Source organism: Phoenix dactylifera, chromosome 15, assembly GCF_009389715.1.
Source record: "Phoenix dactylifera cultivar Barhee BC4 chromosome 15, palm_55x_up_171113_PBpolish2nd_filt_p, whole genome shotgun sequence".
Lineage (NCBI taxonomy): Eukaryota > Viridiplantae > Streptophyta > Magnoliopsida > Arecales > Arecaceae > Phoenix > Phoenix dactylifera.
Genome location: NC_052406.1, coordinates 3,264,358 through 3,288,176, shown reverse-complemented (window position 1 = coordinate 3,288,176; position 23,819 = coordinate 3,264,358). Strand labels below are relative to the sequence as shown.

General features: G+C 36.7%; 1 protein-coding gene across 6 annotated transcripts; it reads left to right on the top strand.

Moving 5' to 3' along the window:
• The first annotated feature begins 671 nt into the window (after positions 1-671).
• On the top strand, positions 672-22,260 carry LOC103704236 (cyclase-associated protein 1). Of its 6 annotated transcripts, XM_039134119.1 has the most exons (11): positions 672-1,132; positions 8,803-8,971; positions 9,081-9,145; positions 15,914-16,223; positions 16,320-16,467; positions 16,598-16,707; positions 16,797-16,852; positions 16,959-17,015; positions 17,855-17,998; positions 18,494-18,664; positions 21,774-22,260. In XM_039134119.1, exons 1-11 carry the CDS (start codon positions 854-856, stop codon positions 21,858-21,860), a joined length of 1,596 nt encoding a protein of 531 aa, XP_038990047.1. In that variant the 5' UTR covers positions 672-853; the 3' UTR covers positions 21,861-22,260. The 6 variants fall into 6 exon arrangements, 4 of the variants coding, with proteins under 4 accessions (XP_038990047.1, XP_026659311.2, XP_026659309.2 ...); XR_005515051.1 differs by lacking the exon at positions 18,494-18,664 and having other exon boundaries at positions 17,862-17,998; XR_005515052.1 differs by lacking the exon at positions 21,774-22,260 and having other exon boundaries at positions 17,862-17,998; positions 18,494-18,628.
• Positions 22,261-23,819: the final 1,559 nt, after the last annotated feature.

Sequence of the window (23,819 nt, the reverse complement as noted above, 5' to 3'; positions counted from 1 at the left end):
TATAGTAATTTATTTCACGATCAACAAAATTAGTAGTTTAATAATGTTATCACATTATTATAATTTTATGATAAGGTATGTAGTGTTTAGAATATGTATTAATTTTTTTTGCTTGATATATGCAATTTAGTATGTAGTCTAACATTGATTAATTGGAGATTTTCACTATTAAATTAGAAAAATATTGTAAGTTTTATCCAATACATCATCACTTTCCTTCATATACAATTTTTTTTAAGTATTGATGCGCCATTGTATTCAGCAAACACTCCTCGTAAAGATCATCAATATTGTTTTTGATCAACTTCCAAAAAAAAATGCATTCAATAATTCATTAGCACAATATTTATAAGGTGTGTGAGAATTGATTGACGATCCCAATTGAGGGAGTAGTGATAATCACAGCTATTTTAATGAGAATGTAAGCACAATCATTTCCAAACCTTAGTATCCATGATGCTGCTTGCTCTTATTAAATTGTTGGTTAAACATGAAATCAAACAAAAATATGTTTTATTAAATTTAAATTTAAACCTTCATAACCATGAAAGTATAATAATCAATAAAATATTGTTTTTTTCTCTCGAATAAATCATGTGCATGCCTATGACTAGCATGGAAATGAAATAAAGCAAGAACTTGGACACTTCTCTAGTTTCTACGGACGAAGCACACAAAAGTAGGATAAAGTTCATGGGATATCATAGAGCCGCCTGGACGGTGCTCCTTTCTATTTTCGGCAAGTGAATCGCCGAGCCATACGCATCCCGCCTCCTCATCATGAATTAAAGCGAAACCAGAGCCTCCTCATCCCATCCCAACCCCCCGCGCGGCCTGTCTTTTAACCCTACCAATGGAGAAGGAGCTCGTGGAGAGGCTGGAGGCCGCGGTGGCGCGCCTGGAGGTACACGCCGCCGCCGGATCCCGCTCCTCCGTCCCGTCGATCGATCTCGACGGCGCGGCGTTCCTCGATCCGGCGATCTCGGCGTTCGACGACCTGATGTCCGGATCCCTGGCCCGTGTCTCCGCCGCCGCGGGGAAGATCGGCGGGAAGGTCCTTGAAGCGACGAAGATAGTGGAGGAGGCGTTCGCGGTTCAGAAGGACCTCCTCGTCAAGGCCAAGCAATGCGAGGTTGGTTATTTGATCTAGTCGCCTTTTTTGATGATATGTGGCTATGTTATTATATATTTGGAATGCTGGAGCATCTGGTGAGGAAATGGGATTGGAAGCAAGTAGCAAGGGGCATTGAAGAATTCAAACAAGAGAGAAGCTGATTTTTATGATCGATCACTGAACTATCTGCTTTGTTTCGTTTTATTGCGCATTTTTATCGAAAGCCAATACCGAGTAATCACATTGACGTTTGAAATTTGGATCAGCTTGTTAAAATGCAAGTGCATCGAATCATATTAGATACGTTAACCCATGGTAGACTGCAATCGTATACCTTCTTTTGCAATTAGATTCTCGAAATTATGTGCAATTTTTGTTGGATATGTCTTAATTTTACCCAAAATTTTGCGTTCTCATCGGTTTTTGATTTAGGATGACACCATTCACAGTGTAGACGACACATGGACATAGTAAAACTGTAAACTTGTTCTAAAATATTCTGGAATCCTCTATCTCTGCTCAATTCCTAATTGAAGAGATTTTGGTTTATAATCTGTCATCTCATCTTTCATTCACTGATAAGGATTTATAAAGTTGGCTTCAAATAGCTTAGCAAGGCATGATGGTCATACTGCCATAGTAATCCATTGTCTCACTTTTAAGTTATGCTTATTGCAGGTTGGTGTTCGGTTCATTTCAGGATATTTTTCATGTTTTCTTTCTTACTATTTTGTTTTAGTGAAATGGTTTCAGTTGCTGATAATGTAGCATTCATCAGAATGCCTCTTCCTCCTTTTCCTCTCTATTATATGTAGTTGGTTATTAATTCGATCAAGACCTATTGCTCATGTTGCAGATGTTAGCAATAAATCATATAAATAAACAATAAATCTATTAATTCAATTAAAGGAAAATCTTAAAGGGAATAATATACATGCATATTATTCGGCATCCAAATAATTCTATTTCAATGCAAGATAAATCTATTCTAGCACAAAATAAATCTATGCATTTAATAAATTTATATTATAGAATTTCAAATCCTACAAATCTACTAATATTAAATTAAAAATAAAAGTAGAAGAAAGTAGCCTGATTGAAGGCAGGTCGAAGCGCGTAGACGCTGTCCCAAAGAAGTATTTGCCCCTACGTACGGGTCACCCGGCAATCCTTCTCGGAGATACGACGACCCTACAACTTCTTCTTCGGCACGTCTCGGAAGAAGTCAAAGCGAATCCGATCGGACTTGCAGATCCAGCAAAGAACGGAATGAAAAGAACTAAATAAACTGAATAAAAAATGTAAAAACAAAATTTCGAAGTGGCTAAGAGGGAGAAGAATTTTTCCAGAATTTTTTCACTATTTTTCTCAAATTTTTCGTGTACTCAAAGAGATGAAATCAAGGGGTTTAAATAGGAGTTTTTACAGGGGCAATTTGGTCTTTTGCGGACGCGTTTTCAAACGCGTCCGTTTTCAAATGCGTAACGCCCGCTGGGTGTTACCTTTTTCTCAAACGCGCACGCGGCCCGAGATTTTGGCCGCGTGCGCATTTAAGGTTTTTTTTTTTCAACAATCCCCCACAAAAAAAAAAACTTAAATAATTTTAAAATCAAAATAAAATGCTGGATATCTTATATTATGTAATAGGTGTAGGTACCTTTCGGTTTGAACCTTCACTTAGTGACAATTGATTACATCTGTGGAGCCAAGGTGGTCTTAACCTTGAACCTCGGTCCATGGCTCAGATTAAATCAACAACACACATAATATAGCCCGATCTGGGTTCTAAGCGGGTTGCGCTGTTATGGCCATGCGCAGATATCTATCATGTGCTTTTTAGGGAATCGCCCATTTCCCATAATCGCGGCCTCACGACTGCACATATAGGTGAGTCCTAATAAGGAAACTAGCAAGGAAGCTCCTGCCTCTTGGGTCTCGGACTCATTAAGAGTTATACAAACGAACTCATCCTACCGCTTGCTTTTATGAGCACTAGCGCCATAGGGATGAGGAAAACATGAAATAGTGCTCCTCTTAGTCACACTCCGGTTTGTTTCTACCCATTGAACCTTTTAAGGTTGGGTTCCCACCGTGGTGATCTATCTTTATGGGCTAAGCCCCATCCCCCTCGACGACTCTAGAACTACTGTTCTAGACAAGCCTTTAGTAAGCTGATCAGCCAAGTTATTTTCTGATTTAACAAAATTTAAGGCAACAACATTATTTTTCAATTTATATCTTAATGATTTATGACGCACTTTTAAGTGCCTGTTCATTTTTACATTGGCATTTTCTTGGTTGCACTTATCTATTGCAGATTTACAGTCACAATGTAAGGAGACAGGTGGTAAAGGTGACTCATCTACAGGAAGGTCTATTAGTAGATCTCTGAGCCACTCAGCCTCAGTACTAGTAGTGTCTAAAGCTATCAGTTCAGACTCCATGGTACTCCTAGATATTAAGGTTTGTTTGGTGGATTTCCAAGACACAGCAGCACCTCCTAGGAGAAAGACGTATCCTGTGGTGGATTTAACATCTAAGGTATCGCTGATCCAGTTGGCATCACTATAGCCTTCTAGAACAGCAGGAAACCCACTAAAGTGCAAACTATAGGACTTGGTACCCTTAAGATACCTAAGAATTCTCTCTAATGCTGTCCAGTGATCTCTATTTGGATTAATAGTATATCTACTAAGTCTATTTACAGCATATGCTATGTCTGGCCTGGTGTAGTTTGTTAGGAATCCTAGTGAGCCTATGATTTGAGCATATAGGCTTTGAAGGACAGGAGTTCCTAAGTTCTTCTTAAGATGAGTAGAGGGATCAAATGGAGTAGAGACAGGCTGACAATCGGAATAATTAAATTTATTAAGTATCTTGTCAACATAATGACTTTGGGATAACTCAATACTTTTTGCACTTCTAATTATTTTGGTATTTAAAATTAAGTCAGCTTGTCCCAAGTCTTTCATATCAAACTTATGAGTTAAGAATTGTTTTACTTCATCAATTATCTGAAGATCTGTCCCAAAGATCAGTATATCATCTACATAGAGGCACAAGATCACAAATTTGTGTCCAACTCTCTTGTGGTATACACATTCGTCTGTACTATTGATTTTAAATCCAAATGTCAGTATGGTTTCATCAAATTTCAAGTGCCATTGCTTGGGTGCTTGTTTAAGACCATAAAGAGATCTGACTAGTCTGCAAACTTTATTTTCTTGGCCTGGAATTTTAAATCCCTCTGGCTGGTCCATATAAATTTCTTCATTTAAGTCTCCATTTAGAAAAGCTGTCTTAACATCCATCTGATGAATCACTAATTTATGAATGGAGGCTAATGCTATAAGGACTCTAATAGTAGTAATCCTAGCTACAGGTGCATAAACATCAAAGAAATCTACCCCAGGTCTCTGAGTAAAGCCCTTGGCAACTAATCTAGCCTTAAATTTATCTACAGAGCCATCAGGCCTAAGTTTCTTCTTAAAGATCCATTTGCACCCTATAGTTTTACAACCAGGAGGAAGATCAGTCAATTCCCAAGTATGATTTTGGATAATTGACTGCATCTCATTATCCACAGCTTCTCTCCAAAAAGGTGAATCCAAGGATTTCATTGCGTCCTCAAAGGTAGTTGGAGAGTCCTCTATAAGAAAAGTATAGAAGTCATCTCCAAATGTTTTCTCTACCCTGGATCTCTTACTCCTTCTAGGATCTGCTTCTACTTCTACTTCACTTGTCCTTACTTTACTAGAGCTACTAGCTATACCACTATCTACTCTAGTCTTAAGTGGAAAGGTGCCTTCAAAATATGTTGCATCTCTGGCTTCTATGATGGTGTTGTTACTAATATCACTTTCTTCTGAATTTATCACTAGAAATCTATTGGCATTACTATTGGCTGCATAACCTATGAATATGGCATCCACTGTTTTAGGCCCTATTTTCTTTCTCTTAAAATCAGGTATTTTAACTTTTGCCAAGCACCCCCACACTTTCAAATAGCTAAGATTAGGTTTTCTATGTTTCCAAACTTCATATGGTGTTAGATCATTATTTTTAGAGGGAATCCTATTAAGGATATAACAGGCTGAAACAAGAGCTTCCCCCCACAAATTTTCTGGCACTCCTGAGCTTATAAGCATGGAGTTCACCATATCCATTAAAGTCCTATTCTTCCTTTCTGCTACTCCATTTGATTGGGGAGAATAGGGTGCAGTCACTTCATGAATGATTCCATGATCTTCACAAAATTGAGTTATATCATTGGATGTATATTCACCTCCCCGATCTGATCTCAGAATTTTAATTTTCTTTTCTTGTTGGTTCTCAGCTTCGATCTTAAATATTTTAAATTTGCTGAGCACCTCATCCTTGGTTTTAATTAGATAGATATAACAGAATTTGGATAGATCATCTATGAAGGTCACAAAATATTTGTTACCTCCTCTAGAAGTTCTACCAGAGTCACAAACATCACTATGGATCAACTCTAATAGATCTGAATCCCTATTAACGGATTTAAAATGCTTCCTAAGGAGTTTAGCTTCTACACAAATTTGACATTTCTCATGGTTCTTAAGATCACTTTTTGGTATTAGATTTAGGTTCATAAGTTTCTTAATTGAATTATAATTTACATGACCTAATCTACCATGCCAAATAGAAGGAGGTTCTATATTCATAATCAAATGATTTTCATTTATTAAAGGAGCTATTACATTCAACTTGAACAATCCTTCACTAAGGAATCCTTTTCCAATAAACATTACACCATGAGAAATTACAACCTTATTGGACTCAAAAACAAGACGAAAGCCTTGCTGGACAAGCAAGGAACCACTAATGAGATTTCTCCTAACAACTGGAACATGTTGGACGCCGTGCAGGGACAGGACTTTTCCAGATGTAAGCTTTAAGTCCACACGTCCTACTCCTAACACACGCGCCTCCGAGCTGTTTGCCATGATCACAGCTCCTCCACTTGAGATCTGGTAAGAAGAAAACCAGGAGCGATCCGAACAAATATGAATACCAGCTCCGGTATCAATCCACCAATCAAGTGCTTGTAAAGTCATGTTAACTTCAGGAGTGAAGGAAACAGACCTGAAAGCTGTCTCAGAGGAGCTAGCGCCGGAAGTCACCATGTTGACTTGAGCACTGGATGTGTGTGGACCCTTCTTCTTAGATTGAAGAGGTGCAGTTTTCTTATAGAAGCACTGGGGAGACAAATGGTTGGTCCGACCACACACATAACAGAAACGAGCACCACCTTCCTCTTTTTTCTTCTTCTGCTCCTGGGATTGAATAGGCTTCCCATTGTAGTGGTGGTTAGGGTTTCTAGGGTTGTAGGGTTTCTTCTTGAAATTCTTACGGAGGGGTCGGTTCTGATTTTTCTTAAGAGGAGCTTCTACATTATATGCATTATTTTTGGGTCCAGTAGAGGTATTATTTCTGAGCCTATGCTGCTCTTCAATCCTAATGGAGTTTAAGACTTGGGTTAGGGTGAGAACTCCTTGGGTATGGCTCAGGGTCTTGGCAAAATCAGACCAGGAAGTAGGTAGTTTATCTATCAGACAGGCTACCTGGAATGATTCATCCAAATTGGTTCCATTGGCCCTAAGCTGGTGGATCAGGGTTTCAAATTCATGAATTTGGTCATTCATAGGCTTTGAGTCCACCATCCTAAACTTATTGAAATCGGAGGCCTTGAACCTCTTTACCCCAGCATCATCAAGACCATATTTGCTATCTAGGGTGTCCCAGAGTTCTTTGGCACTCTTGGCTGTGTAATAGATATCATACAGCCTCTCAGAAAGAGCACCTAGAATTCTATGGATACAATGATAATCTATCTCATCAGGTGTCCTAGAGGGTGTGCTAGTGGAGGCAGAATGTTCAGTGTTGGAAGAGGTAGTTGGGTTGGACCCATTATCAACTTCGGTCGTACTTTCACCTATGGCTGAGATTAACCCTAATGTGGTGAGCCAGAACCGCATTTGATTCTGCCACCTCCTAAAGTTATGGCCATCAAATTTTTCAGGTTTGGCACTAAGATGGTCACTAGTGTTTGAGGCCATAGGATCAGGGTTACAGAATAGTGACAGAAACCTGATTGAAGGCAAAAAATCTATGTCAAAAGGTTGCACTAATATTTATATTGAACTTTGGATGTCTAATTGATATATTCAAAAAACTAATAGCCAGATCAGCTCCAGATCGGTGGTGGAGCACTAGGCTCACTTAAGTACCAGCCTTTCTTAGGCACGTATGCCTTTTTGACAAGCTTTTCTTAGACACTATTAGTTAGTGGATATAATCACTAGAAATCACACAAATTCAATATTTAAAATAACCTAAATGCAAATTTAAACGAATTAACTAATTTTTGAATTTTTCGTTTGACCTTTCCGAATTAGTAACGATTGATTACTAAATTTAATTCTAGCAAAACAATTATTGTAATTGAAATCTAATTTATCAATTCAATAAATTATATATATTAGAATTGATTTATTTTCTTATTAGAATAATTAATTACTAATTTTGTAGCAAATCAATTATGTAATTAAGATGTCAATTCAATGAATTAAAAGATTTATTTCTTTATTAGAATAATTGATTGAGATCTAATAAGTCAATTCAATGAATTAAAAGATTTATTCCTTTATTAAAATAATTGATTGAGATCTAATAGGTCAATTCAATAGATTAATTATTATGTATCAACCAATTTCCGAATTTCCCGTTTGAATGGGATCTGGAAATTACTCCTTGAGGAGTCCAAATGGAGGTATAATAAACCTCTTGGAGGTTAACCAAATTATTACCTCTTTAGAATAATTTATTATTAATGATGTGCTAGCAAAAACAATTATTGCAATTAAAATCTAATATGCCACAATTGTAATAAAAAAAATTTAATTAATTATATATTACTAACAAAAGCAAATACTTCTTTGGATTGTTAGCAATAAATCATATAAATAAACAATAAATCTATTAATTCAATTAAAGGAAAATCTTAAAGGGAATAATATACATGCATATTATTCGGCATCCAAATAATTCTATTTCAATGCAAGATAAATCTATTCTAGCACAAAATAAATCTATGCATTTAATAAATTTATATTATAGAATTTCAAATCCTACAAATCTACTAATATTAAATTAAAAATAAAAGTAGAAGAAAGTAGCCTGATTGAAGGCAGGTCGAAGCGCGTAGACGCTGTCCCAAAGAAGTATTTGCCCCCACGTACGGGTCACCCGGCAATCCTTCTCGGAGATACGACGACCCTACAACTTCTTTTTCGGCACGTCTCGGAAGAAGTCAAAGCGAATCCGATCGGACTTGCAGATCCAGCAAAGAACGGAATGAAAAGAACTAAATAAACTGAATAAAAAAATGTAAAAACAAAATTTCGAAGTGGCTAAGAGGGAGAAGAATTTTTCCAGAATTTTTTCACTATTTTTCTCAAATTTTTCGTGTACTCAAAGAGATGAAATCAAGGGGTTTAAATAGGAGTTTTTACAGGGGCAATTTGGTCTTTTGCGGACGCGTTTTCAAACGCGTCCGTTTTCAAATGCGTAACGCCCGCTGGGCGTTACCTTTTTCTCAAACGTGCACGCGGCCCGAGATTTTGGCCGCGTGCGCATTTAAGGTTTTTTTTTTTCAACAGCAGAAACCGGACATTATGGGCTTACAAGAGTTTCTGAAACCGCTGAATGAACTGATCCTCAAAGCAAGTGCTTTGACTGAAGGAAGGCGATCTGATTATTTTGACCATTTGAAGGCAGCTGCTGACAGTCTTACTGCTCTGGCATGGATTGCTTACTTAGGAAAAGATTGCGGTTAGTGAATTATGATAATCTTTTTTATTTATTTTTCCTGTTTAATGCATAGTGTTTCTTCCCAAAAGAAGTTCTTTTCATCTTTCTGAATACCCTGGCTTTCTTGAAGGCACGAGTCTTCCAATTGCATATGTTGAAGAAAGCTGGCAGATGACCGAATTCTACAACAACAAGGTACATGCAGCATTCCATATTTAGGTGATCAAATGATTTGATAGTCCATTAGAATGAAAAATAAATTTAAAAAAATGTCGGAGGGTACGTAATGATTCATATTATTTGTTTAAGCTTTTATTGCTTGCTGCAGAAATAGGTAGCTAAAGATATTTTTCTTGTGGCAGTAAATAAAAATTTTAGAAGATTTTTGTGCATTTAGAATCTTGACTGGAGCCTAGTTTACCTTTTGGTGTGCCTAATTTTGCATTCAGTAACCTAAATTCATAATACTTTCTGAGATCTTGGTCATTACCCTGTTATTAAATGTTGTTGACATTAGGATCGTGCCATATATCGTAGAGGGGGCTAAATTGGTTTGATTGCAAACCGGATCGTAGATCATAACATTTTTCTGATTTGCATCAGAAAATCTTAAATATAAGGAAATTGAAAATTGAAATACAAGTCAGCTATAAAGTGGATGGATGGAGAATACCCAGCATATATACAATAAGTCTAATTTCCACCAATTTAGGCCCATATATAGTATTTCTAATGAAACAAATGTTCTTTTTTTTAGTAAGATAAACCAACATTTTGTTTGGTTATTCAAAATGTTATACTATATATAAAGTAATTATCCTTTTATGTAGAATGTTTTAGGATAAACAAAGATAATACTTTAACATATGGCTGTAAAAATACAAAAGCTTGCATCTTATTTTTAACTTTGTGAACTCCTATAATAGACTAACTAATTTTACTCTTTGAGACTAATTAGTGATGAGTAGTTTAAGAACCACATCAAAGACATTATAGAAAATGGAGATATGCATGATTTAATATGTAAATAACATAATGAAATTGGATCCTATATTCCAAACAGATGTATAGTCTACCATATGGATCAAAATCTTGTGATCCTAAATTGATCCTGATCCTAATCCAAGGATTGGATTTGGATCGTTTGGGCCATTTTGTTCCAAATTATGAATTGCAAGATTTAATGAAATGTTGCTATTTGCTATATCTAATATATGTGTGCGTGCTAATTTGCAGTTTATCCTTTTCTATTTAATGAAATGTTGCTATTTGCTATATCTAATATATGTGTGCGTGCTAATTTGCAGTTTATCCTTTTCTTTTTTATTTAAGCTTAACTGAGTGCGTAGTAATAATCATATATGATATTGTATTTTGCAGCATGTTAGTTTTTTCTTAGCTTGGTGATCGGCTGTTTAATTGAGACATCAATTTTTATTTCATTTTGAGATGTTGTGTAGGGTCTTTCTTTATAGCTACTATAGATTGACAGATGAAGCTACACTTTTTGTCTATCCTTCTATATGTTTCTAATGCATATAATTTGATAATGTAGGTATGCATGTGCAGCATTTGTTATATAATATGGGTCAAAAGCTTATTGTAATTAATAAAAAAATGGTATAATTTTATACTTTCCAAAAATTGCTTTATTAGTTTCACCAAACCAGTATCATGAATTATTTTCTTGGCTCACCATCGGTAACTCTGGAAACTCATTTTGAGATATGAGTTCGCTTGTTATTAGTCTTGATTGTTGTTTGCATTGTTGAGATTTGAGTCAGTATCTTCAATGCATGATCATCACCAAATATTTGCTGAAAATTGGACACTTTCACCTGCATATTGATCTAAACATAATTGCTGAAACCTCTGAGCTTGTCTTCTGGTTAAGGGGTGCTGATCTCCCATCTCTGGTATCTTGATGGATAGTCGATTTACGCTCATCTGACGCAGAGTTATTATGTAAAGAACTCTTCCTCTTTTAACTCTTATTAAGAGTCTTAATCATTATCAGCTTCATTTTAGGGCTGAGTTACCATTCTATGAATCATCTAAAAAGACATAAAGAATTTCAGTGATGTTATTACCCATGACTAGTTCCCCTTTGTGGACTTTGACTTGACCAAATTTCACTTTTCTTTTTGTAAGAAAGGATGTGATGCCCATCCAAACTCATTTTATAAAGATGGTGAAATGCCAAAATATTAAAAGGAAAAGTGGAAAAAATAAATGGAATAAGGAAAAAAGCAAGGAAGCCAAGGTACTAAAAAAGGCTTTAGCTATGCAACACTGGAATTGGAAATCCTCCAAAGATGAACCAAACCCCTCAATTTGTCAATTTACTTTTGGTTTGCTTAGATACATTCTGAGCTCAAAACATAAAAAGCTTAAGATAGTTAGATAGGTCCTATCTTGGATATTCAGCCTCTAAATGGAAAACTTTGTTGTTCCTTTCCCCCCGGAGGCACTTCTATATCGTAAGACAAGCATATCTGACCTAGTTTTAGGGAAGCTTCAGCTGTCCTACTTCGCCAATCTGACTGTGTTAAGAAAGGTTTTCCTAATCTTCAATCTCTTTCCTAATTCTGATTAAATGAGTTTTGCAAATTGGCAGTGAAGAAGAAGATGCCAACCCAGTCTCCTTATAGTTGCCCCAAAGCACCCAATTGAACAACATTTTATAATTCCTTATATTCTCTTGCATAAGAATATGCTTTTAATGCATAGCCAAGTGATGCTCTTGGCTTTCAGGGGCACAAGGCATCTCCAGAAATGCTTGGAAAGAGGGAAATAATACCACCAAAATTTAGAATCCTATAGAAAGCGGATTAAGAATTTTTGAGGCCATTGTCTTGACAACTAGGGTCTAGGGATCCAAATTCTTCCAACCAAAAATAGTTTTGAGGAAGTACAATGTCAGAGTTGGAATCAATAGAAACTGATTAAGTCATGCACATGTGTGTGTATAATCCTTAACAGGCAAATAACCACCACTTATCTTTCTAGAACATAATTCATTGCCCAATGCTTGACTTGGTTGTCGGCACTACTTGGATCCCTTTCAAGAAGGCTGAGACAAATGGGAAGTGTCGACGAATTTTAGAACAGGATCTTCTATTGTGGTAGTAGGTCATCAAGAAAAGATATTTACAGCATGTAGGTTAGCCTTTAAATGGACTTCAACATTTGCATAGGAGGGCATGATTCATGTCCCAAAGGTTAATCACACCGAGAGTCCCTGGTTTCTGGGCTTGTACATAGTCTTTTGATCGTCAGAGATAGTGTTTGAGAGCCTTTTAACTTGTGCCCTTCTTATGCATCCATGACTTTTATTAGTTAAGAGGCAACAAAGGACATCTAGCAGATAGGCAGGATGAATAAAACTGCATTAACTAATACCAAGCTTGATTATAAAGAAAAGAGACTAAGTCTAAAAAAGCACGATCTTGGTTTCAATTTTGGCAACATGAAATGAGATCCTATTTTGGATATTCTGACAGTTACGATGGTTTTCCTATAGTTTCGGTAGTTTTCATTGAAAATTATAAAGAAATTCAAAGTATTAATTGAAATAAGAAAGTGAAGAGCAATAAAACTACCAAGAATAATAAATTAGACATCATCTCAGAATGTATTATATTGGTTAAGACATTTAGATATATTGCTTCTCAATTTTCACATTGAAACAATATTATTTTTGAAAAATAAAGTGCTTGAAACTCATGTTTAAAGAGTGAACTGTGTCATCAACAAGCAAGGACATGATAAGAGAAATGCCTATGAAATTTGAGATCTTGAATAGCTCACAAGAAATGCCTCTAAATATCTTGGAAATCTACATCTAATTGCTTCCAAATGTTCTCAGAATTTGTAAAATTTAAATTTGGTCCTGAAAAATGCTTCCTAACATTTTGGGAAATGAAGAAATGCAAATAATTAGAATAAACAACCTACGTAGTTTCAAATGGGATTTGTGTTGAAATCAAAATTTTCGGTTTCATTTCCAAAGTTTCAATCTGAACTTTAAACTGGAGGCTAGCTTTCTAGTTGGCATGTATCTTGTAGATTCTAGCGAGCATGGTATTAATCCTGTGAACGTAGAGAATGAAGGGCATGCTCAAGTATGAGAAGGGTAACTCTTCCACTATGCAAGTAAGAATCCTTTCAAATATGCCTCTTCACATTCTTTAAGAGATTAACTGGGAGCTGAAGCTCTTTGGGATGTTAATCTGCAGTAACAAGAATATTTTGAATGCATGATGAATATGAGGTGTTAGATTTCTGAAGTCAACACAAAGGAGCAGGGTATCTGGAAGTTGACAAACCCAAAGAGCTCGAGTCTGCACCTGGACCAAGAAGAGTGGAATGGCCGATGATAGGCGGATTGAAAGTCAGTGGCGCTCTTGAGTCAATGAAAAGGCCATGCTGAAGAACCCACATGAGGGTGCGATTGGGTGATATTCCTTGCCCCTTGTATGCTATATGCTCTGGTGGAGCACTAGCAGCTTCAACCTTTCTTTGCTACTCGTGTGTGTATGGTTATACCTACCAAAGGAAGTATGTGTCTACTTGAAGTCTAGCTTCATTTATGGGTACTAGAAAACTGTTGACTTGCTAGCCTTCCCCTTTCCTCTATTGGTGACTTCGACCGAAGATGGGTTTTAGGAAGATGAGTGGAGTCTTTCCACTAGCTAATCATTCCTCCAGGGAAGCCTATTAGCCTCTTTTTTTTAATAATACCGAGTTGGGCTCTCCTCCTACCAGTATCGAATAGAACATGTAGAACAAAATCTCCATGTAAAACCAGCTAGACTTAGATCGAAAAAATTGTATGGATTTTATGAAAACATGTGCTATGGCTCGAATCTGTAGTCAATCCTATTACCGATAGGAGCACTTGTCAATTGAATCCAATCTTTCCCATTATTTTACTATCCATAATAGTGCGAAAAGAATGTCTAGTACAAGTTGCTCAAGAATAGTGGCATTGAGTTTCTCAACCCTTTACCTTTTAGGATTAATTATTTCTATTCTCAATGGGGCTAGGAAGGGATATAAATTAGCAGTAGAATGTCACCTTGATGTGATGGAAGTCATCAGGTCGAGCTAGATTATCCCTAAACCCAATGTCAATTTTTCTATTTTGACGTTTAGTTCTTTATGAGCAGCTTTCTTTAGGATCCCACCATGAACATCAACAATAGACTCTTAACAAAACAAACATTTATCCATCTAATCCAATAATTTCTGAAGTCTCTATCGCCCATCACGTTGTTAAGGGAGTTCTAATTTGAACCTATCAAAAACTTTATCAAAGTCTAGGACACCATACACTTTTTATCACTTGCATCATGTGATGACTTCATGGGCAAAAGATAATCTATTTAAGATAGATTTGCCTCTAATAGGTGCAAACACCTCTTAATCTACGAGATATAAGATCCTTTTACAGGCTAAGAATTTATTAACTTTTTTTAAAAATGCTTTTAGGTAAGCTTATGGGTCAAGACTCCAAGTTTGCCTTGTTATTCTTGGAAGTCAAGATGATGTGTAAATAATTTAGTCTACTAGATTGACCCTTATCTAATAAAAATTACCAGGATGTTTATAAAGGTCAGCCTTCACCACCTCCCAAAAGGATTGGATGAGAGTCGAGGCCAGGAGTTCTATCTCCCTTTGTCTTTCTGATTTCGTCCTTAGAGAATCTTCGATCGAATAGATACATCAAAAATAATGAATCTTTCCCTAGATCAAACAAGCAAACTAAAGATTCCTCCCTGAAATTGAACAACTTTCTTTTTTTTTTTTTTGTAGGACTCAAAAAAGATTTAAGCAATTGCATTTTACTTACTATTTTGAACCATGTTAACCATTAAGCATGGAATGAAGCTGACTTGTCTTCTTTAGTTTCTAATTTTGTGGAAGAATACTGTACTCCCATCTCCTTCCATTTTTACCTCTTTAGCACCATATAACTTCAAGACAAGTACATGGTCCACTTTGCTCACTCCACCACATGACTAGGTTGATGATATTCCTCCATTACATTACGAAATATAGTTGCCCATGTTTCTACCAGAGTATGGCAAACATCTTTTTTCATCTTTTCACTTGTCCACCAACTTCCTCCATTGTGATTGCCACCATGCTAGTCAAGTCCTAGCGCCATGACATGTCTCTAGGTGATGAAACATGTCTAGATATCATTGTAACCCATCGCCTGGTATTTAAATTGAAAATTTGTTTCACTAGGCTCTTTTATTATGCATTTATTCTTGGTGAGGATGGGTATAGAGTTCAGAGAAACTGCTTGCATTGTTTTTAAAAATCAGGCCATGCGCTCACCTAGGTGCCTGCTCTAGGCAGCTTGAGCCACTAGGCAGCTCGCCTAGGCTTTGGTGGGCTGCCATGAGGTGGGCACCTGGCTGCGTGCCTGCATAAAGCACATCTTTTAGGTGGGCACCTGGATGCTTACTGGGCAGGTGGGGATTTCAAAAAATGGGTTAGGTACCCATCACCCAGGTACCTGATCATAATGATTTTAACCCCTTCATTTTCCCCTTTTATACTATTCTCATTTGACCGCATTGCTAATGTTCTCCCATAAGCTTAAACACTAGACAGGTAAACCCTCCTAATGGACATGAGTTGTGGGTTGGAGATTGGTAGTCCTGAATATTGAAAAATTCTACAAGAAAAATTGCTGGCATGTTGAACCTTTTTAAAATTATTTTGGAGTATGCAATTGTATTGAATGCTAATACTCCCTCCTTGTGTATATTCATTTTATTTGTCATTTAGTTCTAGCTTTTTATAGCCTCCTTTGAATTTGGTCGTATTGCAATGTTTTGCACTTGAAATCCTGGATTTCCAACTGAGTAATTCGACGAAAGGTACGTAGAATTGTGCCAAGTATACTAGTTCATAAACCACTGAATAACTTCCATCTTTCAAATTTAGGTCCTTGTGGAGTACAGAAATAAAGACCCAGACCATGTAGAATGGGCAAAAGCGCTGAAGGAGCTTTATCTGCCTGGATTACGGGACTATGTTAAGGTTTTTTATCCTTTGGGCCCTGTTTGGGGTCCTGCAGGAAGTGCTGCACCTTCATCTGCTCCTTCCACTTCAAAAGCTCCCCTGGCAAAGGCCCCTGCCCCTCCACCTCCTCCCTCAACATCTCTTTTCAGTTCCGAGAATGAACCATTGCAACCTAAACAAGGGATGTCAGCTGTTTTTCAGGAGATCAAGTCTGGCAAGACTATGACTGCAGGTATCCATCCTTGTTTCCTATAAAAATAATGGATCACAGTTCCGTTTTTCATTTTGGGGGCAACTGATGAATGTAATCTGGAGTCCTGCTCCGCAGGTTTGAGGAAGGTTACTGATGACATGAAGACCAAGAATCGAACTGATAGAACTGTTGATGTCGGTACAACTGAAAAAGATTCTCGTGCCAGTTCCTTTTCCTTTTCTAAAACAGGACCCCCAAAATTGGAGCTTCAAATGGGTCGCAAGTATGAATAATTTAACCTTTCTTTCTAATATAAATTTTATTTATTCATGTATTTGAAATTTGGGCTTGCTTTTCCTTATCTTGATGAGTATATATTTTGCAACTTCATTTTTTTGTACATCTTTTGGCAGATGGGCAATTGAAAATCAGATTGGAAGGAAGGACTTGGTAATTGTTGACTGTGATTCAAAGCAGTCTGTGTATTTATTTGGGTGCAAGGATTCTGTTTTACAAGTCAAAGGTAATCTCAAGCTTTACGGTTTAAAAATCTGCGTATTCATTTTTGTTGTTTCTAGTCTTGAATGGGATCATATGATTCACATTGTGCAGGAAAAATGAACAATATAACTGTTGATAAGTGCACTAAAATGGGAATTGTGTTTACGGTCAGTTCGTACATATTCATTTTGCAAATGACTTGTTATAGCATGCTTCTACGTTATAAATCATGTTATAACGTAGTAACACATGCTATTCATGATTTTGACTCAGGATGTGGTAGCAGCTTGTGAGATTGTGAACTGCAATGGTGTTGAGGTGCAATGTCAGGTATCTCCCTGTTCTGATTTGGAATCTAGAATTGAAAAAGAGCTAAGGAATCTATATTTGCGGGAATCCGTTATTTGAGGTATCCACAATTAAGAAAATAATTGCCATATAGCATATGAGCCATCTGGATTTTTCGCTAGTTTTGACCAAAGGTTGAGCTGAAAAGGTATTCTATTGATTTTTTTTTCCTGAAGCATTTGATCTCCTTGTTTCACCTTGTGAAAGGAGTGAAATGTTTCACACAGCTGTTCTGTTCTTCAACAGTACTTTTTAGCCCTTGTCTTTCTCTCCAAAGACTTTATTCAAGGCCAAACTCAGCACACACATTCAATCCAGCACCCTTTAAGTGGAGTCTCTGTAGCTTGTGCATTATAGGACTGCGACCACAGCTCCAATATAGGTGTCTAGGAATTGTTCCAAGTATTCTGAGGAAGAAAATGACTCCACAAAGTTCAGGTGTTTAAGGACTTAGGGTTAGAATATGGAGATATGTTTCATGGAAGAAAGGGAACAAGATATATAGCAAAGAAGTTTGTTTTTCCCCCTTGTGTGCTAATTTTTATCATACAGTGTACAAAATGGTTAGCCTCGTAAAACATATTAAACTTTCTAAACTAATCTAAGCTAGTCAATCAATAACTGGATAGTGAATGAATATTATGGGGATATATATGCAATGAGTGAGTCATGTCAAGCCCGGTTGAATTGGTCATCCAATGATCCAGTCCCAGTATTTAAAAGAAACATTTCTTCACACAGTATCCACAGTTTAGACGTCTTTGTATCTTGTCATATTTTGCTTCATATAAATTGTTGCAATTGTCATCATATACGTGCAGGGTTCAGCATCAACAATATCAATAGACAACACATCAGGCTGCCAGTTGTACCTAAGCAAAGATTCATTGGAGGCTTCTATAACAACAGCTAAATCAAGTGAAATTAATGTAATGATTCCTGGTGCAGGCCCTGATGATGACTGGGTAAGACCTTACATTTATTTTTCAATTTTTACTCCTTTTTTGTCAGATAATAGAAAACTTCTTTTTATTTAAGAATGGGTTTGATTGGAAATCATGATGTCTCCTTTGAATATGATTACATTATTGGCAATTAGACATATGCTTAGTTTCTGAAAAATCAAATTGGCAGTCAAATTACATATGCATTACATCTCCTTGCAATGCTGAATTCAATCTTCATAAAACATAATAATTGGAAATTCCCAAAAGAGAAAAAAAAGCCATTTGGTGATATGCTGTTGGATGATAGCAAGTCTTGCCCTTTTCTTTACCGGTTCAGCAGAACTTTATTTGATATTTTACGTATGAGTGCATCTGACCTGAGTGGAATTAAATTTCTTGCTTATCTTCTTTGTAGATTATGCAGTTCATAACATTGTTTTCTCCCCTTGGAGGCTTGGTTTCTTTTGTTTATAATATTGACTTCCTAAGCTGCATTTATGGATGTTGTATTAGGGTTTGGGTTGTATTTTTCGTGCGAAAGAAGGATTATCTTCTTTTGCGGCATCATCCATTGGATCGCACCCCACACAGATCTCAAAGGATTCCGAGCACCCTCATTCATCAGGATGCATGGATCTCGAACTGATGATTGCGCAATCCATCGGCGGATTTGCACGAAGGAAGGTGAATCCTTCTTCAGCTCGAAAGTACAACCCCTACCCGTTGAATTAGTGGCAAATCATTACAATTTTATATTTTTTAATCTTGTTGTAACTAATTATTGTTGAAACAAGATTTACGAGTGAACCTATGACATAATTCAAGGATGCTGTTTATGTGATGTTACCATAAGCAAGTCTTGTGGTCCTTATTTCATCAATATAGCATTGACCATGAGAAAGAGTTGGTCTAATCAAGTTCTCAAAGTTTGAAAGATTTTACCTCAAAACAATTGTTCTCTATTGTGGAAATTTGGCTTACTGCCAGATCAGGGTGGTTTGGATGATTTTCTTTTAATGAACAGAACGTTTCGTTTGGTCATGCATGTGGGAATGGGTGTGACTATTGGGGAATGAAGGATCAAGGTTCTACATGGAAGGGAAGATGAAACCAGCATTTGGTGGAGGAAAACATTCTGAAACAAGCTTCTATATTTCGAAGTAGAATTTGGAACAAATTTTTTATTTAGCTCTACAAGAATGCTTGATCAGTTCCATTTATCTTTTGGATTGCAGGCAGCACAAATCCACAACACATATTCACATTCCTCTCTGAAAAATAACAAAATAGCAAAAACTATTTCTTTCTTAGTTCTATTCTTAAATTTTGCTTCCTAATCACATCACTAATTGAAGGTATTTTAAACATGTCAAAAGATTTCAGTGCGGGTAGGACTTGTTTAAGCTGAAGTATACTCCTCAAGCCCATCCTCGTTAACATACCTAGTGTCTGGTCCTGTAGCCCCTTACTCAAGCCAGACAGGCTGACTCTCATCCAAAAATGGACTTTCATCGCCGCCTCTTCATGGAGAACAAGTTATCATCTGACTTCTGCTTACAAAAATGCAAGTTATACATGTGCTTTCTCAAAAAGCTGCGATCTATGAATGGCTAATTCACTTTATTATTAGGCATTCCTGTAGGTAGGAAATGGATGTTTCCATTCTTACCATTTTGAATGCTCACAGTAGAACCTACAAGAGATTAATTAAATAGGATATGGTATAAGAAATCAATGGGTCAGTTGTATCGCCTGTCTCTAAACCCTAGACAGATCTCAAGTCGAACCTGTGTGAGGACCCAAGTCATTACTAAGGCCTAAAAAATTACAACCATTATGTATTGGAGATAACAGCCATAATGTATTGGAGATGGCAGACATTATTAGATATTTTAAACGTGTATAGTGGTTTTTACATGATAATCGATATTTAGCTGTTGTTCCATTATAACAAGCATTGTTAATGGGGATAATGGCCATTATTGGACATTTTTAGCTTTTCACCCCAACAAATCAATATTATTATATTCTGATCTTCATGCCAGTTGAACAAATATTTTTTTTATTCCATGAGCAGTGACTTAAAACAAATAATATCATCTTTTTCCCACTTCTATTTGCCTGTTTCTTATTTCCTGTTCTAACCGCCGGCAAAAGCTTGTAAGTTGTAATAACCCCCAATGTCTTAATTTCTAATAAGCCTGGTCCAAGACTAAACTGGATGGATAAAAGGCACTATTTTTGTTTGGAATTTTTTACATGAATACCCTCCTAAATATTGGATTTTGCTTGAATACCTTTCCAAAATTGATATTTGTATGTATACTCTCGTAAAACACTCGTTTTGCTATTCTACCTTTTTTTAACCATTTCAAATTAAAATGACTAAAATACCCTTAATAGGTAGACGTGCAAATAGAAATATTTAGAAGAGTATACAAGCAAATAGCAACTTTGGAAGTGTATTTATGCAAAAAACTCTTTTTTTGGATTAAAGTGGGTGGTTTGTTCAGGCACAACCCCAACCTTATACCGGGTTACTAAATTAAAGGTAGTCCTCACACTCTCAACCAGAAAAAAGTAAAGATAGGTTATCAGAATTAAGACCCATCCATTAAAAAAATAAAAGCACACACAAACCAAGCTCAAAGAAACAATCAGGTACTACCAGCATTTAGCTGGGCTTTGACGTCACTTTCTTTATTTTATTTTAATAAACAAAAAATAAAAATTTTGTTGCTATTTTTAAATTTTCAATATATATATATATGTATATATTAAAGAAATACAGTGATGGCGGTAGAAATGGTGGTAGCTAGAGCGAAATCAGCTAAAATGATGGTGATGGTGGCAAGTCGGATGATGGTACAGAGAAGATGACGACAATCTAAGATAATGGTATGGAGGAGATAATGATAGTGTCGGAAATGGCAATGGTGGTGACAACTATGGCGAACACCAACAATATAACTGGCGCAATGATGATGGCAGCGACAATATGGTAGAAACAGTGACGGCAACAATAATAGCGATGACAGAGTCACTGTAATATCGAAATAAACTCATGGATATTACTTTTAGAGCATTTATTTTTTCAAAATGCACTAGAACTCCAAATTTTCTTATGTTCCATATTTAAAGCGTTAAATATGACCTTGTGGAGCTTACTGTGGGTGCTCCTAATGGGCGGGGGGAGGGCAAGGAAAAAAAGTAGAGGGTCACCTAATTGCCATTTTAAGAACACCACACACATCCCCTGACAAGGAAAAAAAATAGTAACAGTGACACTTGAACGAACATGAACTTTATTTTATCGGGATCTCGCAAGCACTATTCGCGATCGTGAACGTCCGCGTGATCGCGATCACGATAGCAGAAAAAAAAGACAGGGGCAATAGCATAATTTTAAAATTTTATTTTATTTTTAATTAATATAAATATGATTTTTCTTAACATCGTTAGAACAACCGTTATATTAGAGACATTTCTACAATAATAGAGTTTTACAAGGGTATACATGCAAATATCAATTTGGAAGTGTATTCATGCAAAATCCGATATTTAGATGGATATCCATACAAAAAACTCTTAGTAGAAAGTGGAAGTTTCAGAGGCAGCTCATTATTTGGTTATATCATCTTTATTAAAATCTTTCCCATTATTTGCCTTGATATCAAAGAAAGTCATATTTTGTTGCCATCTCTGCATCAGAGAAGTTCAGCAGTAGTTGTAGAAAATAATGGATAGAATGCTTTGCAACTTACCTGAAATTTTTTTCTTTTGATGATTGTAGGCGGAGCATGCATTGCCACAGCAGTATGTCCACGCTTTCAAGGATGGCCAGTTCACTACATCTCCGGTCTCTCACTCTGCTGGGTAACTGTGCTTATTACCAACATTACCCCTTTATATATGTCTCATAGCATTATTACATGGAGGAGAGAAATAAGACCAAGAGTCTTCTTAATGGGTTTTGCAAGTCTGCATTTCAGTTAATTCTGCAGCTAAGCAGCCCTTTTTTTATTCCCTCTTCTTTTCTGTGGATCTGTTATTTTTGCCGTTTTGTGATTTATTTGGTTTGAAGAGATGCAGAGCTTCTCTTTTGTTGGTGTTCAGCTATTAATTTGATCAATGAGTTTTCTTCGTGGATTTTTAATCTACATTTTTGCAATGGATTTTGCATATTATTATCCCTGCTGTACTGCACAACATTCTCTCATGCAAAGCTCCTGCTTATCTATGTTTATACTGTTATATAATGAAAGCTCCCCAGTTCTATATGAGGCCACTTGTTTTGATAAACAAGTGAGATGGGCCCATCTCATGATTCTTACATTTATTGTGATGGATGTATTAGCAGTCAATGGCATGCCTATGGTTCTGTCTAGTGATCAAATTAACAAGCCGTATGTATAGACAGTTGTATGAACATTATGATTCTTGTATTGATACATAACATCAAATAGGCTTTGGGAACTCTCTCTTCAACCGCAGGAATGATCCAATGGTATTGAATCATTTGGTCTGATAGATCCATCATCGATCATGCTCTAACTATTAATGACTGATTAACTGGAAGCTTTTGCCCTTTTTTTAAGCCACAACTCCAAGCATTCGTCTCTCTCCCTCTTGTGGTTTGGGATCAATCACTGGGATCTTTCAATAGATAAATAATTTGCTGCTACAATAGATTCAACTCTGCTGTCATCTTTCCTTTGTCAATGAAGAATATGAGGTGTCATGTCTCGTGACACATGCTATGATCTAATTGGATAGGGCCCAGTATTTACGCCAATTGCAAGACCTGAGGTTCTTTTCAAGCTTCTATAGCGCAACTTGCCTTCAGTTTATGTAGTCATCAGATGACATATCATCAGTCAAGGTTGTTGGAAATTATTGGGCTATGCTGGCCCACTGAATTAGCTTCTTAAGGGTCCACTTAGGGTCCTACCCACCATTCGATAATCAACTAAATTCTCATTTCTGAGAATACCATTGGTGATGCAGACATGCAGGTGTTTATGTGCTGATAAAACAAGAATTTTTCTTCAGTGGACGTAATCACAGCCAATCGAGACAAGAAGAATGCAAAAAATTGTTTAAAATAGTTAATGTTATATTACATTGATTCTATCTTATATACAACACACAAACTTTACCTGGGGATCTCAACTCATTGCGAGCTCTAAAATGAATGGTACTGTCGCTGTGCTTAAATAACATTCTAGACAGAAGTAAATTATAAAAATATTCATGAAACAAGTAGCTGCAGCTCTGCCTTACCATTTGGTCCTGGTGGTCATGATTACAGCATTACTATTGGAAGAATTGACAAAGAAAATCATAAATTCTTATGAACCCTTTCCTGCTTAAAATGCTACGGCAACAAACTTTCGGAATAAATCGTGAAACTGGGAGTCTGGGACCACCCAGCTCGCGTCTCTTCTTTCATAACGAGTAAACAGAGAGTTCGGTCCTAATAGCGTTTCACTTATTTCATCTCGATAGCAGCTGACGGAAAGCAGCCCTTTTAGTGCTGGTTCCAGGCTATGTACCCCAACCAAGGGGAACTAGTGAAGCGTAAAGATTGATTCCCCGCTAAGTACGGACAATCCCCAATTTTAGAACCTCCATGCCAAAAGAAATTGGCGTGTTATAATAAGACCCAAATTTAAACACGAATGACCCCCAAAGACATCGACCATGAGCGGTCCGACTTTCGTTGGTTCTTAACTTATACTACGCGTCTCCCAGGGGCCACGGCGCGTGTATTTGAGGGAGAGCAGAGGCACGTGTGGCCTTGCTTACACGTTAAGGACAAGGCGACGCCGGTTCCTTC

Bases quoted from the DNA above. Each gene is read 5' to 3' on its own strand.
- LOC103704236 (XM_039134119.1), top strand. From the start codon at position 854: ATGGAGAAGGAGCTCGTGGAGAGGCTGGAGGCCGCGGTGGCGCGCCTG. The intron at 17,016-17,854 runs GTATCTCCCTGT...ATATACGTGCAG, and splicing joins GTGTTGAGGTGCAATGTCAG to GGTTCAGCATCAACAATATC. The intron at 18,665-21,773 runs GTGAATCCTTCT...TGATGATTGTAG, and splicing joins GCGGATTTGCACGAAGGAAG to GCGGAGCATGCATTGCCACA.